This window comes from Orbicella franksi, chromosome 10 (assembly GCF_964199315.1).
Source record: "Orbicella franksi chromosome 10, jaOrbFran1.1, whole genome shotgun sequence".
Taxonomy (NCBI): Eukaryota; Metazoa; Cnidaria; class Anthozoa; order Scleractinia; family Merulinidae; genus Orbicella; species Orbicella franksi.
This window is the reverse complement of record NC_138154.1, coordinates 18587604-18612081: the sequence shown is the minus strand read 5'-3', so window position 1 is coordinate 18612081 and position 24478 is coordinate 18587604. Positions and strand designations below refer to the sequence as shown.

General features: G+C 39.3%; 1 protein-coding gene across 1 annotated transcript in view; it reads right to left on the bottom strand.

Moving 5' to 3' along the window:
• LOC145500110 (uncharacterized) overlaps positions 1–24478 on the bottom strand; it is a 52533-nt gene that overhangs the window by 7677 nt on the left and 20378 nt on the right. The window contains exons 37-70 of the mRNA XM_081479598.1: positions 24186–24251; positions 23041–23112; positions 21673–21854; positions 20482–20615; positions 19461–19713; positions 18079–18145; positions 16752–17075; positions 16179–16354; positions 15760–15857; positions 15439–15609; positions 14743–14965; positions 14104–14252; positions 13764–13936; positions 12746–12993; positions 12376–12527; positions 12029–12091; positions 11620–11716; positions 11342–11536; positions 10532–10659; positions 9543–9758; positions 8913–9062; positions 8309–8413; positions 7988–8095; positions 7023–7182; positions 6498–6631; positions 4635–4690; positions 3660–3745; positions 3080–3193; positions 2374–2549; positions 1874–1925; positions 1148–1338; positions 334–408; positions 146–243; positions 1–9 (exon numbers count right to left, since the gene is read on the bottom strand). The exon at positions 1–9 is cut by the window's left edge and continues 135 nt beyond it. Of these exons, the coding sequence (XP_081335724.1) occupies positions 1–9; positions 146–243; positions 334–408; positions 1148–1338; positions 1874–1925; positions 2374–2549; positions 3080–3193; positions 3660–3745; positions 4635–4690; positions 6498–6631; positions 7023–7182; positions 7988–8095; positions 8309–8413; positions 8913–9062; positions 9543–9758; positions 10532–10659; positions 11342–11536; positions 11620–11716; positions 12029–12091; positions 12376–12527; positions 12746–12993; positions 13764–13936; positions 14104–14252; positions 14743–14965; positions 15439–15609; positions 15760–15857; positions 16179–16354; positions 16752–17075; positions 18079–18145; positions 19461–19713; positions 20482–20615; positions 21673–21854; positions 23041–23112; positions 24186–24251 (4701 nt within the window). The remainder of the gene's footprint in view (positions 10–145; positions 244–333; positions 409–1147; positions 1339–1873; positions 1926–2373; positions 2550–3079; positions 3194–3659; positions 3746–4634; positions 4691–6497; positions 6632–7022; positions 7183–7987; positions 8096–8308; positions 8414–8912; positions 9063–9542; positions 9759–10531; positions 10660–11341; positions 11537–11619; positions 11717–12028; positions 12092–12375; positions 12528–12745; positions 12994–13763; positions 13937–14103; positions 14253–14742; positions 14966–15438; positions 15610–15759; positions 15858–16178; positions 16355–16751; positions 17076–18078; positions 18146–19460; positions 19714–20481; positions 20616–21672; positions 21855–23040; positions 23113–24185; positions 24252–24478) is intronic.

The following is a 24478-nucleotide window of genomic DNA, read 5'->3' as shown; positions in this document are numbered from 1 at the left end:
ATTTGAACTCTGAAAAAGTAATCAAGATCAAGTAAACAGGAGAAGTGCTGAGTAAGATAATTTCCTTTTAACTTTGACGATATTTGCCTAGCTCCCTGATTGGCTGCACCGCCAACAAGTCATGTAATAAATGCCGATGTCTGACCTTATTAGCCCAATGGACGGTCTGTGAGTAATGTGGAAGCCATACGAAGTCTGATGCTGCCACCCTTTCATATTTGGATCATCCCATAACAGCGTGACCTAAAGAAAAAAACAAACATTGGTTAATTGTGGTAATTAACAAATAAGTCGTGCATTATCGATGCGTCACGTTTTTTTTTTATCATTTACCTCGTTTGCTGTATCGCCTGAATGCCACAACGCTTTGGCCAAATTCTGGCCTGGTCCGGTATTTGAGTCTACAACCTAAACCAACAAAAAAATACTCCGATCAAGCTATATCAAACGTGTAGAAATCTTACTTCTTCTATTAAGCAATTAGATTATGAGCTCGAGATTTCTATCGCGTGATAGTTCACGAGGGCGCAGCCCGAGTCAACTATCATGCATGGAAATCGAGAGCGAATAATCTAATTGTTTTAGTATAAATCTACTTGTCGTTCAAAACTTTATCTAAATTTCTTCACAGACACGTCGAAAACGCCAAGAAGCGGTCGTCATTTTGTTAACAAGGGCACGCTGCTACGCTACTCACTATCTATCACAGAATAGACAGTGGGTAGCGTAGCCAATCAGAGAACGACATTCGTGATAGAACGTCAGTAGATTTATACCAATTAACAATAGACTGGTATGAGTTTAATCGCCAAAGTTCTCTGGTTTTCTGTCATGATCGAGTTGAAATTGTGAGTGATGGTAGCCTCCTCTCGATAACGGGCTGTAGATTTCCCAGTTGTGATCTGTGACCATGTTCTACAGAACAAATGTTTTGCAACATAAAGGCATTTCTTCTAATCTTTACCAGTATATTATTTGTTTTAGTCTTTGATACTTTTTCAAGGTTTGTAGTAGTTCCAGCCCTAATCCTTATTGGCTGTATGATTTATTTCGGTTTTAGTTTTAGTACAGCTGATTTCAGTTCATTATAGATTCAAAGTCTGTTACAATCAATGTAAAACTTGGGTGTCCTTTAAATTCCTCACACCTTAAGTTGCAGTCCTTTTATTCCAGCGTTGGTATCTGCTTTACCAAAGTTGATGTTTTCTCTCCTCCACATTACAACATAGAACTTTCGGTTCGATTGGTAGCCAAACACCACACCCAGATAATCCGACCCTTCGCTGTCCTTCACGTAAATTGTTCCGCTGTAATCCATTGGTCCGTAACGCGTAGAACCTACGACAAATTTAGTAACAAACTAAACTGGTTAATATTATCTTTTGGTTGGAAAAGATTAAAATGAATTGATTTTTCAACTTCTATTTAAAATACTGACGCTCGTTGATTTGCTAATTATTAGTCTTTTTATCACTACTTTCGGATTCCATGTAACAAAAATAAAGATGTTTAAACAGACGGTTCGCCTGAGCTGAGGCCTTGATCTACTGTTACTCTTTTAATTTCAAGCTTTCGCCGATCTACGGCATCGTCAGGGAATGTAAAGAAAATATTTCACTGTGCGCTGTACTGCATACTTTACTCGTACGTATCTACAAAGTTCTCTTTCTTTATTAATGAAAGTTAAAATTACCTTACGAGTTGAGAAAATTGTGTGGCTAATTTTGGTTCAAGAAGTGTTAAAAACAAAGCTTAGAGAAACTAGTGAGGGAAATTCAGTTTGTTCAGTTTCTACCATAGGTCAGTGGTAAAAAAGCGAAAGATAAGATGACATAATACTGGACAAATTTAATCATGAAATTAGTCTTCTTACCAATTAGCATTCCGGGATGATCTGTGTTGGTAATGTGTTCAACATCAACACCCTGTCACACGTAAGACAAAACAAAAAGCACGAGTTGAGATAAACAGTAAGTCAATAAGAACTGTAAAGTAAAGTGAAGTAAACAAACCACGTAAAATAAAGTTAAAAAACCTTGTCCATTTACAATATTAAATAACAACGATTTTCTCGAGATCTCTGTCTTCGATTTCGAAGGCAGTCTAATTATACTGTATATAAACTCCATTTTTCGAACCACCAAGGGGAACGAAAATTGGTCCAGAAAACCGGGAGGCTCAAAAAATCGACGGTAAAATAATTCCTTATTTCAAAGCAAGGGGCGCAAACAATGGCTTCTGGAGGTTCCAAAAATCAAGGATTGAAAATTATGGACTCCAAAGTCACCATATCTACGACTAAAGAAGTAAAAGAAAGCGCAAAATGGTCTTATGTTTTTTTTCCGAAGCCCTCTTAGATTTTACACGCTTTACCATTTTCGCCACTCTCCATTCTGGCTTGGGATCGCTGTGTCCTGGATAAAGATCCACAGTAAAATAATCTAGGAAGCTTGTTTTACTGATGTGTTTCACACGAGGACATGCGTCATCAACATCCGTGACACCATCACCATCGTAGTCATCCACGCATGCGTCACCCACGGGATTAGCTGAAGTTGTGTAAAATTTACCATAAAGATAATCTTGTCACCCAGATGTATCAATTTAAGTTAATAACTGTATGTTGCAATACAACGAATGACGTATCTGGGACTCTATTCCTTCCCTTCCTATGCAGTGATGAACAATATTAGCAGATAGCTCAAAGATGAAGCGACAGAATCATTGTAGAGGATTGCAGTATGTACTAGAATGTTTACTAGGAGTCTTTACAATGCGTTGGCATTTGCTCTAACCTAGACAACGGAAAAAAGCAACAACAACAGCAGAATCCGTGGAAAGCTGTTTTCATCTTTATGGATCTCTTTTTATTTCTCTCAATAAATGGTCGAAATACTATAAACCTTGTGAGATGAGGCTGGAAAATATGACTGTAAGCGTTGTAAAAGGCGGTGTAAAATGCTATCTTTGCAACTGTAATACATACATGTATGAGTACGACCTCACTCCTCATTACTCAAACCGTTTCCCGCCATCCAATTTTGTTTCCCTAGAAACTGAAGAATCTCCTGTTGCATACCTTTGACGTCATAGGATAGCTTGTCGTGTTCCTGCAGAGGATTGCTGACCATGGCACAATTGTCCCGTATGTTGGGTATCCCATCATTATCTTGATCGTCATCACACGCATCGCCTTGTAAGACATATGATTAGTATAGCTTATTTTATTCTGTGGAGCCACTCCCTATAATATGACGCACAGGCAACTGAAAAGTTGCAATTGTTCTTGCCAAAAGACATTTCTACAAATCACTTTAGAGTTAATATAGATTAACTATATACGCAATGTTAGTTAATTCTTTTCTAGTCTTGCAAGGGTAAATAACTCTTCTGCTCAATCTGGTAATAAATGCTTGTTATTGTGGAATGTATTCCCATTGCATAAAGAATAAACAGTCCAAAGTAGGCCATATTCTAACAACAGATCACGATAAGACAAGGTGTTTTTTCATTTCATAAATGCAAATCATAATCTTGTAGCTGAAGACGCGTGAATACTACCAATTATCTTCCCTCCGTAGTTCCCAGTTGAGGCAGGCTGATATTAAAAGGCAAAGAATACTCATTTCACTTCATGATGGCACGGATTCACATCTTACCATTCTTATCTCCGTCGACATCTCCTTGTTCACCATTTGGTAAATCAGGACAGTTGTCGAACTCGTCAAGGACTCCATCTCCGTCTCTGCAAACAGCAAAACACTCATTCATAACTCCTTCAATGTTCAGTAACCCGTCCGTTTAGCAGTCAGTACCCTGTCAGTAGTACAGTGCTTAAGGACTGTGGCCTATTGAGTTCGTGCGATGGGAAATCAAGTTGGGTTCGAGTGCTGGCCTGGTTCGATTCCATGTTGTGTTCTTGAGAAGAATATTTGCTCCCATAAGTATAAATGAATCCGTACAACTTGTGAAGTAACTCGACGGAGTGTATACGGGGAATTTTCCTGTGAAAGACTCGTCCCAGCATTCAATTCTGGGGGTGTAGTAATACTTTATGTCGCTTCGCGGCATTGGGGCCTTAGCTGTGCACACTCTCTCCGTTGCAGCCTGCTTTGAAGGATTTAGCTACAGTACTATCGAGCTCATGATGAAGTCAAAACGTTCTTTTTGGTTGTTGGCGATCAGTTTATTTATCTACGTTATATGTTGAAATTTCTTAGATAGGAATTTGTTGTTGTTTGATATACCAGTTAGTGCGTTATGCTTAAATAATTAGACAACTCGCTGTTGGTTTCTATCGACTTTGATAGTTATATAAACAATAGCCTCCATTTGGCGCGAAAATATGCTCGCATATATGTCCGCGGACATTATCTGTTCCGAGAAACGAACAGCTTTCCAAGAGCGAAGCTTGAGGAAAACTGTGATCTTCGAGATACAGTTAATATCCAGGGACAAATATCCGAGCAGTAAAATGGAGGCTATTGTGTGAATATTCGCAAATATTCCCCAGTTTTAGCTCGGGAATACTCAGTTTAGACCAATCGCAAGTGATCGAAAATATTTGATGATTATAACAGCCGATGGAAACCCAGAGTTCGCCGTCTAAATGTTAATCAGCAGATTTTTCTTACTTGTCCTTCCCTGGTCCATCGCATGCATCACCGTACCCATTTTCATTTTTGTCCGGCTGGAAGATGAATAAATAGGCGTCAATTTGCCGAAATTGAAACCCTTGGATTTCAAAATAAATAGATAGATAACCTTTATTTTAAAACGATAATAATTAGAGCTAAGAAGCTTGTGGGTCGTTTGTACTAAAACCTAATTATATATCTATGAACTATAGTTCGAAAAACTACAATAAAAATCTAAAAATCAAGTATACACAAACTCTTCAAATCTAAAACGACAAGTGGATGGAGATATCACCTTAAAATTAAATACCTATGTTAACTCCACCTGAGGTAAATGTAAATGTTCTTATTTATAATGGTCAGGCACTTAGCTATACAAGCACTAAGCTTAGCTAGTTTACAGGCATGCCACTGAAACAAATATTTCAAATAAACGTAACATAGTTAAAAATCCCAACTGGCAGGAGGCAGACCAGGTCACTGTATCGAGTCCTATTCATCAGGCCATTATGTTTGTATGTCACACTATTCCACAGGGTTGAACCACTGTGCGCTACAGAATCTTTCATGTCGAGGAAAAGGTTGTTGTTATTCATCGTGGTAGATGCAATAATAAAGTGTATTATCGTTTGTCTCACGATGTAGTCACTTGAGATGTAGATCGCGACGTTTCGACTGCTTACTGCTAGTCTTCTTCAGGCGATAAGGTCGACTGATTGCACGGTATCATTTATATCACGAAGGTCGACTGTGATTGGTCCATTTCGATCCTCCTATTGTTCCATTATTCCGGCGAGTAGCTGTTCCCTCAGTGGTCCGCTGTCCGGAGTCTCTCCGCCGCTGCCTAGAACAACAAGGCATTCGCACCGTCTTTAAGTCCGACACGACACTTCGGTCACACTTAGTGCGACCAAAGGACACCGTCAACCCGGCTAAACAAGATGGTGTTGTCTACAGGATTCCCTGTGAGTGCGGCAAAGTCTACATCGGGGAAACAGGGAGATCTATGCAGGAGAGGATCAAAGAACACGACAGGGATATACGACTCGCCCGAACCCAGACCTCCGCCGTTTCTGAACACACCCACGAGACCGGCCACTATCCTATCTGGAATGAGGTCAAGTTTATTGATCGAGATCCTCACTGGTACACACGTAGGGTCAAGGAAGCTATTCACATAAGACTTCACCCTAACAACATCAACAGGGATAGTGGAATTGAAATTCCTGAAGCATGGATATTATTAGAATCTTTCATGTAGCGAGGACTGAAGCGCGAACGTGTTAAGGAGTGGCTTGCCCGAGTTGAATAACTTGAGACTCGCTCAAGCGCCCGATCAAGCGTTTTTCTCTCCAAAATAAAAAATTCAAATTCAAAGGAATGCCAGTCTTATTTTCCTCCGCTCTCTTTTCTTCTTTGTGTTCTTCTCGATTTTTTCAGTTATGTGACTAGTAAAGGCTGTTAAAAGATATGTTCAGCTGATTATTTTTTCCTTCATTTTCATCAGCCGAGGGACCACCATGTGACCTGCAAATTAACTGCAAATAAGATTCTGCTCATGCGTAATTGTATCCACGTACGTGTGAAGTATGGAAAATCACTTCCCTGAGCTGTCAGAGAGTGATTTAGATATTGAAAATGATTTGGTGATCGAATAATAAAACAATTATCATGATTGAACTCGGTTATCGCAAAATATAGTGATTTGTGAGCGTCTCGCAGATCAATTATTGGCCTCAGTCTCTGCTCGCCACTGACAAATCACGATATTTTGCTCAACCTCGTCCAATAATATGTTGAATATTCTTATCGTTTGTTTACGTTGCGTCATCATCGAGTATGATTATTTTATGGTCATACCTGTGCGCCATTTTGTAAGGGGTTGTTATCTCTAGGGCAGTTATCACACAAGTTTCCCACATTGTCTCCGTCGTCATCCTCTTGGTCTCCTGCAGCGTTTAACTTGGGACATGTATCATTGGCATTCAATATCCCTGCAGAATAAGGATCAAACTTGAGATTCCTGTTATAATGTCATGGGACCTTTTCCAGGCTAAAAGATGTGACTAGAATGTGGATCGTGGTTTTTTTTGAGCCACGTAAACTAGCTGAACTCATATTGATAACGCAAATCTAAAGCCTGGTCAAATGGACTCACAAGTAGTCGCAATTAGCCGCAAGTTAGGTGGCCAAACGGACTCGCACGTTTCCTCGCAAAAACATGCAGGTCGCAAAAAACCATTTCAAGGGTACGGGTTTAATTTTGGTCGAATGGACTCGCAAGCCGACCCAAGTTTTCAACTAGCGTCTACTTGCGAGTCCGTTTGGCTAGGGCTTAAATTTGTTGGACCAAAATTTGGCTTCCCATCATTTTCTTTCATTTACCGTCGCCATCTTGGTCATCGTCACATTCATCTCCAATGCCGTCTCCGTCAGTGTCTGTCTGGTCTGGATTAGAGACAGACCCACAGTTATCACAAGCGTCACCCAGACCATCTTTGTCCCTATCTTCTTGGTCAAGATTCTTCACAAAGATGCAGTTATCCTAGTGCAGAACATTTCATAATAAGCCTAGGGATCAGCTATTCCTATGCAAAAATATTTCGGACTTCAATTATTTGGATGGCAGGAAAATTGACACTACTCGTTACCTACGAGTTTCAATATTAAGAGAATAAGATTTTTAACGTTTCTTGATTTTGCAAATGCATTTTCTATGATTTATGTATGTGGGAAATCTTATCTTGGACCAAGTACTCTTTTAAATCTTTTAAAAGCATTATGCTTCTTTTCTCGTGATCTATGATTCCTACCAAGTGGATAGACTCTCAATGAGCTGGATGACATGGTCAAAAAAGTTTGTTATACTGGTCTTTTTAGCCCCGGACTAAACGATAGTTCAAACTGGTGCTTTCGTTTGTCCCCTACGCTCAAATACTCTCTCATCAACTGTCATCGTGCAACTCTCGGCTCTTATCTTCCAATCTTAACCTACTTAAATAGCCCATTTCCGAGTTGCCCTTAGCCTCTCTGTCAAAGCGAGGCCTGGTGCACGACCATTCTTATGAAAACGAGTTAAACTAGCTTGTGAATAGAATCTTAATTTCAAATGAAAGGACGAGCACCAAGAGTCGCTATGGGAAAGAGGCTAAAGGTAATTCGGAAATGGCCTATTTCAATGCCAGTGGAAGAGTTTTTGGTCGCCTAGCGGTGATTTTTGACAAATCTTCTGCGACTCTCATCCTTGTTTGGTTTCGCTTGAAAGTCGATCACATTTCAACTCTCTTGAACTCTCGACAAAGCTCATCCTCGTTCAGCTTGGATTTTACAATGATTCGCGTGTAACAAACCTGTTTATCAGGAATCAGGTCATTATCGTCATCCTCATCACACGCGTCTCCGTCTGTGTCACTATCATTATCCTCCTGACCCGTGTTAGGCACACTTGGACAGTTATCCTGCAAGGCACATACCACAAATTATCTCATGGCAAAAAAAGAGGAAAGTTCTTAACCGATCTGCAGCAGTGGAAGAATTCTTAAGAGAAGACAGCATGAAGATGAAATGGTTAACATTTGGATAGCCTGCGCCGCAGACAGTCTAAACAACCGGTCTATACCGGGGATTTTGTGACACGTCCGGCTGCGACGCAGGCTGACATTTGAACTGACCTTTCTACAGTTTGGTAAGGTGCAACTGAGTCCTTTGACAGGAATTGTGTCCAAGTCGGGATCCAGTTCACACTCTTCTCCGTCACCAGCGAAACCATCTCTACACTATGTGACGGAATAGAAACCATAGTTAAAACACGGGGAATCCATATTGTCAAGATGTAGTATACCGTTAGCCAGTCCTCAGTTCCGCGTCTTCGTATAGAGAACGGCGGCAGGCCGTTAGCCAGTACCGAAAACTATTTAGCCATAGGTTCTGAACGCAAGCACGTCTTCACGTTGAAGAGGCGTTCTACTCTCTTTCACATTTTTGTCCGCTACAAACAGCCCGGAGTCATCCGCTACAACAAATTATAAACAAAGAACCCGGTTTTGTTCCGTCGATGACCATGAGACGACTTTCAATGGATATGGCAGCTTCCTCTATAGTAGTAAGGAGTGTACAGTGTTCTGTTTTCTAATTCACTGTCTCGGCCTGTCTCGTGTACCTGTCACTTGGTCTATTTACAAAAATTTAGATGTTGGTAACGCACATATACATGTGCTCGGTTTTTTTCTCTTATTTGAGAAAGTTAATTAACTAGTCATCATATAATGCTTATACCGTGCACTTGTATTTTCCGGCTCCTGTAGAAGAACATTGTGCATTGACTTGGCAGGTATGCTGTGCACTGGCGCACAGGTCACCAGCGTAACATCCCAGATAACCATCACCAATGAAGCCTGGTTTACAAGGACTGCACTTGAAACTACCCTGAAAAAAAGCAGAAGGAAACTTCATTGATGACCAAGTTTCTGACATCGAATTATCCGTCTTTTTGCTCGACTACAAATCAGGGGCGTTGCCCGGAAAAAATTATGTCTGAGACAGTGTCCACTGTTAAATTCTCTTCCTGAGTATTTAGGGTGTTTATGTTGACTATAAATAACAAAAACGAAAAAAATGACTGAGGCAAGTGCCTCGATTTGCCTCTTATTAGCTACGGCCCTGCAAATACAATACAATTCCAAAATGATGAAGTGAACTAGCGATTCCTGAAAATCGAAAGCGTTAACTTCCAATTCTTCTTGAAATTTTAATTTTTTGGTTATCTAAAGAACATTAGTCAGGCAACACATACAAAGTCCCAGCTTGATATATCTCGAGATGTAGTCTGAAACTATTGGATGTCCAAACAAAGCGGATAATATTTAAACATTCAACATGAATATTAACAGTTGATAACATATTTACCAGTGTATTGATGCAGTTTGAGTTTTGATCACAAGTGTCGATTCCCTCAGTACACTCATCTATTTCCTCACATTTTTGTTTGTACTTCTGCGCATGCTCCAAGCCCACACCTGAAGGAGCATTACCGCGGTACCCGTCTGGACACCCTCCACAACGGTACCCAGGAGAGAGGTTGACGCATTCATTGGTGTCGTAACATGGGTTTGCCAGGGCGCACTAGCAAGGAAATGAAAGCTCTTTAGTTAAGAGTAGGAAGGTAAAGTGATAAAAGCAAAACAAGAGAAATACAAATAATATAAGTAGGCTTAGAGCGGTTTTCATTTGAGTGTCGAAAGTAATTAGACAAATACTTATGGTTTTGGTTTTGGTTTTACTACGGTTTGAGGTTGGCTGAGTAGTCTAATTGGTAAGTAATTGGTTTGGCTTTGGTTTTACGACACTCAATTGAAAACCGCTCTAACTGTCTGGTTGGTAAGACAGTCAGTCTGTTAGTCAATCAGCCAGACGAACAGGCAGCCAGTCCGCCAGTAGGCCAGTCAGTCAGTCAGGCGGTTCATGCAGATTGACAGTCAATAAATGGTTATATAATATGTCCAATTATTCTCGCATTTTGATTGGTCCTAACTTATGATCAATTAGAGGATAGACACATAGACGACGTCATAAACATTTTTTCCTCGTTTCTTTATTATATAAAACAAATAGATTCCATGTTGCCGTGCTTCTGTTCAGTAACTGGTCACAGAAGACGTCACAATGTGGTAAGAACATCAGTGACACACTCGGCTATCGCCTCGTGTGCCACATTGTTGTTCCTACCACCTTTCGACGAGATCTATTGTCAATTACCGTACAGACGCACGGCAACATGGAATCTATTTGCCCAGTAACATTTAGAACAACACCTTTTTTCATGCTGCCTAACATGAGGCAGCAATGTTGATGAATGAAACCGAGCACACTGCATTGTTCTAATGTTAGAGCGTTACCTCATCAATATCAGTGCATGATCTTCCATCTCCTTCGAATCCATCAGGGCAGGATTCACACTCGAATGATCCATTTCCGACATTGTGGCATTCCACGGAAGGAAAACAAGGCTTCCCCATGCACGGACCTATTTATCAAAACCAGCAAAATAACAATTTCACCAACAACAGCATGTTGAAACGTCGCCCTGCATTCCTTTAACAGACGTTTTTGGATCAAACAACAACAAGTTTAACTGCAATTTGAATAAAGAATGTTATTTCTAAGGAGATGACAGTATCCTGGTTATTCTGCAGGTTTTGATTATTTTTGAAGCTGAACCTATAGGTTCTTGCCATTGGTTATTGGTTTAAAAAATACCTCATAGTATTGTAGCTAAGGTGCAGATCAATGCTCTGGAAAACATAACACTGGTTATAAAAAAAAAAGTTGTACTGCAACTGCGGTGTAAGTACTGTAAAGTAAGGAATGTAACGTAATTGTGTGTAGGATGTTTCGTGTAACTATTACTGATGTAAGGAATGTAAGCATTGTATTGTAAGTATTTTGCCTTGTAACAAAAGAAAAAGAAAATGAGTGCATCCAACAAGATCAATTTTGAGGAGCTTTGTGGAGTCTTTTCTCTTTTTTATCCAGACGTCTTGGTCTAAAACTAAGCACTTGTGGCTTACGTACTTGATTTTAAAGTATCTCTGATTAAAAAAAGTATTGTGTTAAAAAAAACCCGTCCTCGGTGCAAATTGTATTGTCAACACAAACAGACGCATGAATTATACTGAAATATCCAAGGTACATTTCGTGCAACTTACATGACGCTTTCGTGAAGCACGTCCGGCAGAGTGTGCAGTTAGGGAATTCTCCTTGGTCAGCGTACTCATTAGCGGGGCACGCGCGGCACGATGTCTTCATGTAAGTACTACTGTAACCAGACTTACAACAATAGCAAGTCTCCGCTCGTGTTACATTGTTGTAACTCCCAGGGGGACATATCTTACAAGGAAAACCTGTAAAAAAGAAGAAATGATAAAAGAAGCTATTAGAAATTTCAGAAACGACAAATGCTACCAGAACAGTCATTAGAGCTCACCAGTTCCATCACTGTATGTCCCTGGACGACACTCATACTGCCTTCCTGCTTTACAAACTGTGCCAGGCTCACAGGGAAAGCATTTCTCTGGACACCACTAAATTGAGAACCATAATGTAATAATTAAGTCGACAAATTGTTTGCAACAAGATTCATCTGCTACTGAATGACATTGTAAATTGTAGATATTGAAGCTTTTAGTTTTTATGTAAATATACTGTAGTTGTACTAGTAACCTTACCTTACTGTAAATTACATTACGTTCCATTACGTTACGTTACAAATGTCACATTACATTACGGTGTGTTACATTACGTGACGTCACATTATACTCCAGAACTGTACTTTGAGAGTTGAGAATTACCATCTAACGTTACGTTACGGCAATAAATACATTTCATTTACTTACTGTTGTGTTACATTTGACGTAAGTGTTTGGCGGACAAGGTAATGTAGTACCGTTATGGCATAACTGGAAAATAAATTGCACACGCACAAGAAAAAATGAAAAACCACGATATTAACATGATTCTAACATCATCATCTTGTAGATTTCATAAAACAAATAACAAATATTTGTCATATACACGTGGTATTCAACAAAGCGCGACTTCCTGAAAATCGCAAAAATTAATAGCCAGCAAGAAAAACCAGTCTTTCACGATCGCAAAAACTAGTTCTTCCAAAATTAAACTCCCGATAAAATTTATTGCTACACGGTAAAAGCAAAGAACAATTCACGACTCCTGTTCATACCCAGCCTTCCCAGCACGCACTGCAGTTTGTTGCTCCTCCAAATGAAAATTCCGTTGGTGACGTCACTCCACATTTTTCTTCTGTTCCGTCGCCTACACAGTAGTACCCAGTCCTACAGCGACGACATTTAGGTTTTGTAGTTGAATTCCTGGCTAAAATAATAAAGCACAAGAATTAATAAGTTTGTGATTGAGTTTTCCTATATGACGTAAATCTAAGAACTGCGGGAGTATTTTTATACAATATAACGTACTCAATACTAACCGTTGAGCAAAATTAATTTCGCCCTTACTCTAAACTTATTGCATGATATATGCCTTCATTTACAGCTACAGATCAAAAGCATAAATTGTTGTTGTTGAGGACTCACGATATTCAGATCCTGTCATGCCAGGAGCCCGGAAGAACACTTCTCCACTCGTCGCATTCACAAATATTCCCCCTGACTCTTGACATGTGGCGTTGAAGGTTATGGTTAGCGGTATCCTGTCGCCTCGTTTTGGAGTTCCTCCATCCACAGCAAAGATGTAATATTTGTAGGTCCACTCAATAGTCTTGTTACTCCAGATGAACTCGGTACCATTCTTGATCGCGAACAACGTAGCTTCGATGCGAGGACTGTGATAAGATTAAGGAGCAAATGTTAGGCGTCTGTTTGCCAGTTAACAGTGTAAATATTAACGTGGAGATAAAATTGAATTTCGAGCAATCTTGTTGATGGTCAGCTCAGGCGATGGCAAATTGATGTGCTAGTCGGTTTTAGTTCCGTTCTTACAGACAACATTTTTTGTGTCACCCATCGATGTTCAAAAACTCATATCGTTCTCTCTTTTCCCGTAAATATTTCGGTTTACGATCTTTCTGAAAAGACATCTCCGATTTTCTATCCAGCAGTCTACCTTATAAACTGTCTAGTGAAAAGTTTGAGAAGGGAGAGAAAGACTAGGTGGATCATCCGGCATATGCATTTTTAAAGCTTTTTTTAAACACAAAGGAGAACAGCTACAGCTGGTAGTTAAGCTGTAGGTATTTACAGTCAAAATGTTAGTAGTAGGCTAGCGTTTCAGTTCCTCTCTACTGGGTATAACAAGTAACTTGCCAGCAACGTGCACTAGAGGGTTCTCTTTGCTGTTTCTTTACGGTTTGAAAATCTCATGGGATATCTCACTTTCTCACTTGAAAAGGCTCACCTACACTTAAAAACAAACCTCGATATCTTTTTATTGATTAAACTAATTGGAAACTGGACTTCTTGTCTTTTTGTCAAGGAAAAAAACGAATTTGCCTAAATCTTCCACTTAAGCTCATTGGTGGCATTGAATTATAGCTTTTGCTATTTAAGACTAAATCGGCGGCTTACTTATTCAAGTCACTGACATAAAACTTACATTGCTTCCAATACACGGCTTCTCTTGTAAGTTATAATCCCATTTATTCCACTGTCCCCATCAGTTGCCACAGCAACAAAGAATGCTGCCTTTTGGAGTGGAGGAATGGGCTTGAGGTCATAATCAACATTTGGTAAAACTGGGCAGTGGTCGTTGTAGTCCAAAACAAACACCTGAAGGAAACAAAGGTATGTCATATATTAAAATCATATATTTCCAAGTCATTTCCTAACTCACATGTAGATATTTACCTGTGGGTGAGTATCAACTAGAATCACAAAATCACTTGTAAATTACAAAAAAAAAAATAAACATTAGATTTAAGTTATTTTGCTCTCACCTTAATAGTTATATTCCCCGATGGCTGGGCTATTTTTCCCGTATCTGTAATCTTCAGGGTCAACAAATAACTTGTTGTATGCTCGTAATCTAATGGAGACTTGAGAACCAATTTTGCTGACGGAGTGTTGATAGTAAAGGACTGGACTCCTGAAACAAAGGGTAGAATAGAGAGAGAAAAAAATCAAAATAATACCATGTTAAACTATCGCAAAATTTAAACTAAGGGAGATCATTAACAAAAATGAACTTTATTTAACTGAAATTTGCTTATATTTCATTCCTCAACATTAACATGCATTAACTGCAGCATTTATATTTAAGCTGTAGACCACGTTTTCCGTGGTTAAACACGAGGGGGGCTCGGAGAGTTCGAGACAGTCATGCAAACCCGAGACCCAGTCATGGGTTTTTCATAACTTCGAGAATTCTCCTAGACCCCAAATATTTAGATAAGGCTGTGTAAACAAGGGAAAAGTGCTCTATTGGTTTTATAAAATATTTCTAAAACATTCGCATAAATCTAAAACGTCACAACCGTACTGTGTTTACATTCTTTCATCTAAACACAATGAATGCAAATGAGCGCGCGTGTAGTAACTCCGTTATTCTATAAAACTCAATATAACTAAGCACAAACCTGGAGCAGCAGTGGTAATGGGCTTGACAGTAACGTTAACGGTTTCATTTGGACAGAAAAAAATTATCTCATTATCCAATGCAAACGAAGGAGGAGCTGCTGTAGTGGGAGGGGAGGGTGAAGAGTATGTCCCCTCCTTGATGTCGAATCTACGTTGTTCGTTGCCGGACAAAATTTCGACTTTGTAAGGTCCCGAGGAGAAGGCATCTGAGACTTCAAACTCCTGCATCAAAAATGGTAAGTGAGGTTAGCTTTGACTGTCTGCCATGATTCAATAAGGAGCACGTTACGATCAAGATACCATACAATACAATACAGTAAAAATTTATTAACACTTTCCAACGAGGCTTTTCAGTGTTAATTGTCTAAAATCACAATAAAATCTTGATAGAAAAATATAAAATTTGATTATGAAAAAATATATTAGAATATGATACAAATTACAACTGAATACAATCAAACGACAAAATGTTAACTAATTCTTCGTATATACTACGAAGGTAAAAATTCACCCGAGAGTCTACTTCGTAATTTATTCAATAATTTACTTTTACGATGAAGGCGAACTAGGTCCTAAGCATTGACTGGATTTGAATAATACAACCTCGTTCACACCTGTTTGTGCAAGTCCTACGACAACTGAGTCCGATGATTATAAATTTTTTTATATTTATTCCAGTGTCTGTCAGATCATACCTGTACTAATGCACCAATGTGTAGATTTTCACTGATATCAGTCATGTAGTCAGTAGGAAGGGTTTCTTCCCACTGTCGAACAAATTGAGTCCCGCTGGTTTGCAATAGCAGATTGGAATCACACTTGAACCGCTCAGCTATAAACACGTCCAGACGGTACAGCTCTCCAACCTATGATGTCAAGAATAAGAAAATTCAGCCGACAACAACTAACTCAACCCTGCTGGCGTTTGAGCAAGACTTCATAAAGCAATAGTGATTTTTACAAAAGCAAGAAGACTGGAACACTTTAAGCGCTGGCTAAGGATGGTATCAACTTACTCTTAAAGTCATGTTGAATGCTTGAGATGTTAGGTAACCTGACTCATGACACTTTTCACCGACAACAGCTCCATGCTTAGGAACTAATACACTTTTACCTTAAAGAAGAACAAAATTGAAATACTTAGATTAGTTATGCCGTTTCACTGGTCAAAATTTGTTAGGCGCTACTAATATCTGATTTACGCTGGATAGCTATAACATGGCGCTATATTTTAATTCCACTTTAAACTTAAATTATTTGGATCAACAAATCACTTTTTATAAAATTGTAACTGTACAATCAAGGTCTACCGCACGAGACCACCTTTTGAAAATAGAAATATATTCTTGAAGGGTCGTAAAATAAGTGAAGTTGGTTCAAGAGCTCTCTGTTTCAAAAATACTTGACATGGGTTGTTACAGCGCTCTTGACTTACCTTTTAGGGCGGGAGATAAGTTGATTGTCGCACATGGTATCGTGCTGTTTAAAGGATTGTGAAAAACCTCTACCACAAGCTGGCCATTGATGAATACCCATAATTCTTCGCCACCAGCAAAAGCCAAATTTTCCTGACCAGAGAAGTTGAACGCTGTGCGAACAGCTGCAGTAAAACTGAAAAAATATCCGGTTAAGAAGTCCCAGCTACTTCCGGGCTTAGGTCATAGTTATTGCACTGTTTTTTTTTTTTCATTAGTTTAGGTACTTGCTTGAATGCGAGGGGATTTACACTACGGGTGATGTTTGAAAATCCTCTGAACTGTAGGCGAGTGCAATTTGACTGAAAGAACTTTCAAAATATCACGAGTTGTGTTAATCCATAATTGCTCAAGCTTTCAAACGATTACTTATCTTTTATATACACTGAAAAAAAAAAAACGTGGGTCCCTTTGATTTGCATTACAGCGTAAAATAAAAATTAACGATTGGCCTGCTCTCAGCCAATCACAATGAAGTAATTTTCTCAGTCAAATAATAAAGTAAGTACTTCTGAGAAGAAGATTTTACGTACCCATAATTCCTGAGCGCGTTGGTGTAACAGTCACGCTGTCCCTCAGCTCCCCATCCACGGCCATCGACTGGAAAGAATTTATCATCGAAATACCGAAACACTGGATTGCCGTTATCATCCGTCTCCCACTGTTTCTTAAGTTGCAGTTTTCCTTCATAATGCTGGTTTCTTGATGATTCTGCTCTGAACCAATCAGAGAAGCTATCTCCAGTTGGATTCGAAGATACCGCTAGCCAACTGGTATACGGGCTTGCAATGTATCTTGGACTGTTGTACATTTCACGGTAATTACTTGGGATTCCTACAAAGTCACCGTCAGCAGCTCTAAAAACAAACAAGCCAAATCAGGAAAAAAAATTTAAAAAACAAATCTGTATAAATGATATATCATATCATTGCGCGTGCCTGGAAAATATCGCGCAAATGATTCACCACATAAGTGCGGTAAAAGTCTTATCTCCTAAATCTGTTTCCGAAGTTGAATTATTTTTCAGTGTGTTATTAACTCTGTTGAAAGGAAGTTGACGTTTCACAGCTGAGATATAAACTTGAGGTCTAAAAAAATTTGAATAAAAGCTAAACTGTTTTGCTTTGACTTTTTGAAACAACAGTCTTTATTCAAACTACAAAAGAAAGGAGAGACAAAAATGAAACTATAGAAAACGTAGTGATAGAGATTATATAACTATATGTTCAATTTGAGTCAGTGTGCAACAGCCAAAGTAGCAAAGCTTTCGAGTGGAAAACCACGAGAGGGTGAGAAATGCGAGGAACCGAAAAGAGCAGAAAAGAGCGGCCTCTTTCACTTTTCCCAAACTTATTCTTTTTGTGAATCCACGATGGAGGCTAATTGTAAGTCTTGTTTCGTTCGCTAGCCATGAAAATCGGCCATATTCATATTTTCGTACCACTAACATCGGTAGCATTCGTTTTAACCAATCCAGTTTTGGATTTAGTTCATTCAGACTGTTTCTGAACGTTCATGGAAGTTGGAACAAAGTTCTACAAAAGGATCGAGTCAACGATCGAGCCACAATGACGAGCGCCTGGGAATGACTTTGTTTTTCAAAACAAGCGAGTGAGATGAGTGGCCAATTGACCGTTACTGGGCACAAAACATAAGACAAGTCACATTGTCTCCAAAAACGATCTCAAAACTGATTGTGAGATAATACTAAGCCCAGAATGTTCTAGGCGAATTGTGAATGAGTCATTGATACGTACAAGAGCTCTTTGTCTCGCACTGCTGACATGAAACAATTTTCACCACCGTCGCTGAATAAAACCACCTTCCTAATAATTAAACAGTATTCTCACAATGTGTTACCTGAAATCGTAAAAGGTGACATCCACAAAATAGTTTGTCTTGTTGGCAGTCGTGTTAGTTACTGGAGCTGAAATGGTCCGAAATGCGAATTAGTTTTAAAGATCAAGTTCTTACAATAAGTAATTTTGTTAATGAACCTATTAGAGGGACGTGAATGGACATCCTGTGAACACTCAGAATGTTTCCAGGAAATGGCGTATTTAGCGATATGCCCCTGTTTCTCTCTGGGCGTGCTTGACATATTGCAAGTTGACTGCTAACCAACCCGTCTTCACTTCTCTAAAAAATGCCATTGATATGATATTCATTTTGCAAAGACCTTCTTGTTTTATAAGCCTTCATCATTTGTTGTAATCTCAATAATTTTTGATAAATCAAATATTGCTGTAAAATTAGTTTTGAAAATCCAACTTGGGAGAAGTTGACATATCTTAATGTAGTGTAACTTGTTTGATAACAAAACAGTGAGTTTGATGTCTAAGTTGCGCACGTTAAGAATACCTGAGTTTAGCAGCACTTCCTTGCTGAAACGTTTCGTTACTTTCTAACTGAATCTGAACAGTTTCAGGTATGCGATAGAGAGGCATAAACTTTTAATTACTTTGCCTATGTTTGCAAATTTGAACCTTCTGTTGTCCAGCTAATATTAATTTATGTTAACTGACATAATCTCTCAATTTAAAAAGAGGACACAGCAACAGCTTCAGATCCTTTGGCATACATCAGCTAGACTAACCCAGCATTCAAAAATTTAACTCCAGTAGACTATAGACTAAAATCCAAATCAACCGCGTGTTTTATTCGTAGGATTCTCACTCGGAAATTTTGTAAATACAATATTGTATAATTATAATTGGAGTATTAGTAATAGTAATTGGACCGAGTGGAGTGCAATTCAGGGAGTAATCGCGCGAGTAATTTCAAATTACGAGCACAATCACGAGCACAATCACGAGCACAATTAATCCCTGAATTATACGACACGAGGTCCAATTACTACTTAATCGCGTCTATAACAAATTTCGGAACTAAAAAATGTCTTTTGAGAACTTCTTTTGAACGAAAACGACTGTAACGCTATTCATAAGTTTTGAAAACTGTAGGATTGAGATAGTGCGAAGGAAGCCATGAAAGCGCGCGTAATTGACGTGCGAATCACGTGGGTATCCAACTACAGGTGCCCAATTACGAAAGTTCAAATTGGATACCTGTAACTGGACACCCACGTGATCGCGCCCTGATTACAAGACAAACAGGCGCGCGAAGAACCAAACAAGATCGAGAATTTTGTTATAGATACGACTACTATTGTAACTACTGAAGTTTTCTACCGAGTTCTGAATAAAATAAATGGATGAAAATGAATCAATGAACCAACCAACCTTTGCCCTCTACTGTGGTTATCGATGTTTTTTCGCTTTTTGGCGTCGTCCTTGTCCACAAGGATCCCAGGGGCCCCCCTCCAAGGTGTGTCCCATTGTAAGCGGATACTGTCATGGTCACGTGACACGTATAGTCGGTCCCAGCCCTCACGCCGTCAGGTTGAGTAAACAGAAGGAACTCTTTTGTTGAAGTTCCTGTCAAGGTTGGAGCATCGTCGCTTAAACACGTGACAGAGTACTTCACACTTTTAATCTAAAAAAAGTAATAAGAATTGGTAAGTGATGAACTCCTTTTAATGGGCAGTCGTGCGATTGCTGACCATGTATCTGTAGCTGAATCCCTTTTTCGCTGTTAGTGGAACCGCTTCACGGATTTTAGCCAATTTAGACATGAGAAAATGGCCACTACATGAAGTGTAACATAAAAATATCAACTTTAAACTGTGAATGTACATTTCAATAACGCAGCAAATACAATAAAAGGTAGGAATGGACAAAAATCGAAGAAGATTAAAACGGATTGCGATATGGGTCTTTGAAAAACTGTTAGGCTGAACAGTTATCAAAGTTTATGTCGTTAGTTTGTCACCTGTAATAATAATTTCCGCAAGTCATATTTGTTTGTAACGAAGCTATGATTTTGTCAGTTTTGTCAGTTAACATTAAGTTTCATAGTGAGTATTTGCCAAAACTTAACAGATTGGACTAAACTTAGCCGTGGTACAGTCCCTTTAATGACGTCATCGAACTTTGTGTTGTAAAGAAAAATTCATACTTGGAATCTTCAGTAATAACTGTGGAACTGAGAGATGAGCATGAACAAGAAACGGGCATAAAGAACTTCGAAACATCAGCGTCAACTATGCAAAAGAAATCTGTGAAAGAAGAAATTTTCCTCCAAAGTTACAGAGGGCCGCTCATACTTACGGCTGACAAAATAATTAACGGAGTTATAAATATTTTGAGGATAAGGTCACAGGTAATTATAGATAAATAGATAAAAATACGTGTTCAGTTTCACCTTGACAGCGTCCCATGTGCTAACCGTTGTTGTGTTTTCTGTGAAGTTGATGAACGAGTGAAGTTCACGAGGCCTGTCCCACGTGACATTTAGTTGAAAATCGCCAGGCGCTGAGGCTGATACATTGACTGGATCTGAAAATCAAGAGGACTTCATATGACCAAAGGTACAAAACAACGAGAATATAGTCAATGAGATATAAGTTTTACATAGTACCGTAAATTTACTTCGTTTACAAATAGACCTCTTTAGCTTGGGCGGTTTGTTTTTCCATTGTAGACAACGTAATATTCTCTAGAGAATTTTTCTTTGATCCATCTTAAAATCATTCATTCATACACATGCGACTATTTAAAAAGTTTGAAAGCAAGAATTCTCAAGAGTATCATCACATGGTCTGCAATGGCAAGACAAACCGCCCAAGTTAAAGTGGTCTATTGAGCTCACAAATAAATGTAATCATACACTGTACCCTGAACCAGACTAAGCCTCCAATTAAGAATTGTCTCTGATTATGAGTTCCAATGCAATGGGTATGTATGGCTGGAATCGTGACTAAGGGTCCGCTTTAATATTGAAAAGAGTCTGTTAGAGGAGGTCCGACTGAGTTTTAAGAAACTTTAGTGTGTGATATTGCTGCCATAATTTTATAAGTCAAGATGCAAATGGTGAGTTAAGATATTTCAGCGTCGTAACCAGAGTGTTTGTTCCCCTTGACCAGTGGTCTGGAAATGCGCGAACCTGAAAATGTCTGTTGGAAGTCCGAAATATCGGAAAAAAAATCAAGCTGGTAACGGAACTCTCGAGAGTCGCTCGGTTCGCCAAGCTTACGCAGCAAAAAACAAAGAATCGAGGAACGAGATATGAAGATAATCAGTGGAATCAATGTGGAATTACCATCTTAGGTTTTTCTTCCCAAAATAAAGATTTTAAACCAGTTTTGGGGTTCTGGCGCAGTTCATAAAGGAACAGGAATACTATTAGATAAACCTCATCTCTTGGAAGATATTTATCTGAACACCGCTAGAACATCAGCTGACCAACAGAAATCACATATAATTAATAAGAAGCATTTTCATTCGGAATTGGAAATTCCGTTTGAATTTATTTAAAAAGCAGTTCAGTGGAGGCACTAGATATAAGTGAACTTGTAATTGTTAACAGATATTTGTTTTATCAATGATATCTTACTGCATAAAAAGCGCTGGCGGTAAAATGACTCGTAAGACCCCCCAGGGTAGAATTTTGCCCCTGCTGTTTGTGAAGGAGTCCGGCAGACGGCAGCCTCTGAGGAAATTAAGGTGTCAATGACGGTCACGATGGAGTCGTAGACGTTACAGTCACAGGCGAACTGATTTGTTCCTGCAAGTTTCCTGTAATAGAGGAATTAGAACACAATGACAGTCACGTGAGAGTCATACGATAGTGACATGACAACGACATGACAACGACAGAATGGAAAACCAATCGTTTACATGGAGGGAGGGAGCCTAAGTTAACCGAGCTACCCTGAGAGAGCCAACTTTTCATACCTGTCTAAATGTCCGAGGCACCCCTCTAGGCGGGCTATCGTTTCGCCTCGTAAGACCGCAAAGCAGCGTTATATTCCAAGGCAGCTGTTAACGTTAACTGCCTCTGGTGAGTACGCTCAATTAGTAGAGTGCAAAATAATAGCACCAGAAACTGAAAAGCGGCGACTAGCGGAACGAGTGATAAAAATCTTATACTTGCCGCCAAAAGGTTTCTTTCGTCCGCCATCTAGTTTGTTGTGCCTAAACGATAGCCCACTGACTATTCCACTTACGTGAGTTGCGTGTAAAGGGAGGGCTTTGTTTTAACCCTTCTAGCCGAGGCCGGCGGCTGGGGCCCGGGGCACCCTGCCACATTGTAAACAGGGCATAAGGATCAATCATGTGTGTGTATGCTCAATACATAGCAAACGACGAAATTTAGCTTGCTTCCCAATATTTCAACTTCCTCTGCAAACGCAAACATTTTATGTAGCCAAGAACCTTCAGAACAGAACTCAATCTCCATAACTACAAAAGACAGTCCAAATAGGGGGGGGGGGGGTGCTAGAATTTCAGTTATCAGCTTCAATTTCAGGCAGTCAGTAGAGTTTGCAGATCTCAGATCTTAGCAATCAGTTAAATAAACAACATGACATTTCTAAGCGACAGTTGAATTCTCAGCTATCAATAAAAACCCTATCCAGACCTAGGGCCCGTTTCTCGAACGCCGCGCAAACGTTTCTGGCCTGCAAAGCCATTTTTAGTTAATCGGTGTTTAAAAAAAGAGAGGTGTATACGCCTGAAACTTCTGGTATGAAGGGAACCTCTGTTCATATTAAGAATATCTGCATAAAACAGCTCTGTAGTCATAAGGTCTGAGATTTTGCTACGGTTTTTCGGGACCTTTGAGAAACGGGCCCCAGTGCAGGAAAAAGAAATGTCAGTGGAGTCTTCACAGGCTGCAAACTGCAAGCTGATTGAGACGTTCTCATGACTGTAGCAGACTCGTCAATATTTGTCAGTCTATATAGCAGAATTTATTACTTACAGCTTTTGTAGTCCGGGAAGTTTGTTGAAACATTGCTGCCCTAGATTCTCTATTTTGTTATTCTTGAGCGACCTGGAGAAACAAAAAGAAGAAAGCCAGTTTTTTCTTCTCTGAGTACATTTATTCCCAAAGCTGCTTTTTTTTATGAGACAATGGTAAAAGCGTATTTCTGTTTATCAAAGATATCGTCGTGTGTAAACTGGAGTTCCTCATCTAGGATCACTAACTTCAACTAAAAGTACGCAGTAAATCTCTCCTTAGTGTTCCTCCTTCTAATAAGTTTCCCTTCAATTAAACGTACCCCATTTGAAGTGTCTTTGGGAAAGGTGCCTATATTCCAACTAATGCCCCTCCCTCGCGCCATTATTTAAGCAATAGAACACTTTTTTCGTGTTCAAATAGCCTCATCTAAACACGAGAAGGGTTCGGAGAATTCGAGACAGTTATGCAAACCCTGGATTACGTCTCGGGTTTGCATAACTTTCGAAAATTCTCCCAGCCCCCCGAGTGTTTAGATGAGGCTATGTAAACATGGAAAAAGTGCTCTATTGCTTTTATAAAATAATTCTCAAAATTACGCATGCGTCTAAAACGTCACAACCGTGTTTACATACTCTCATCTAAACACACCTATCGACCAATGAGAGCGCGCGTAGTAGCTTAGTTATTTTATAGATACTGATAAGGGCACACGATTTCCAGTGTACTCCCACCCCCCTAGGTCCCAAATTTAGTTACGTTTGAGTTGAGAACGATCGTATTTGTTAGTTGACAGTTTATTTAACTCCGTCAAAGCAGGTTTCACCGAGTCCACGGTATGTAGTTTGTCCCATCAAAGGGATGCTATAAGCAAAAACTTGCGTAGGGCCCTAAATATAATTGCTAAATTATGTATTGTAGAAAGTTCATGCTCAATACAGTATCTGAGCAACATATAATTCCGAACAATCAATAGAACCCAAATGTTTTCACATGCTTATTCTCAGCAGACGATTTTCGCCCAATTGGTCGAAACGTCAGTCACCAAAAGCTGTACCCCACCCGGAGGATTACACGAGACGGACTAAGCTGCATAATACGCATGGTCATTCATGGCCTCTAGCCCATTGTTATTATCGATCGTGATCATTGCAAAGTTTACTCACAAATCTTGAAGCTTCTTTAGCTCGGGAAAGGTTGGCAAAAATTCAATCTGGTTGTCATATAAATATCTGCATCGACAAAATAATGGAAAAAGTTAAAAAGTAAAACAATAATAACAATAACAACAACAACAACAACAACAAAACAAACAAAAACCAAAAAAAACAATAAAAAAGACAACAATTTGGCAACGATTTTACAGAAAATTAACGTTTATGGTTGCGTAATGGCAATTAGCCTTATCTTCAACGTAAATAAATGTCCGATGGTGTGGAAGATTTGCTTGAACTTCTTT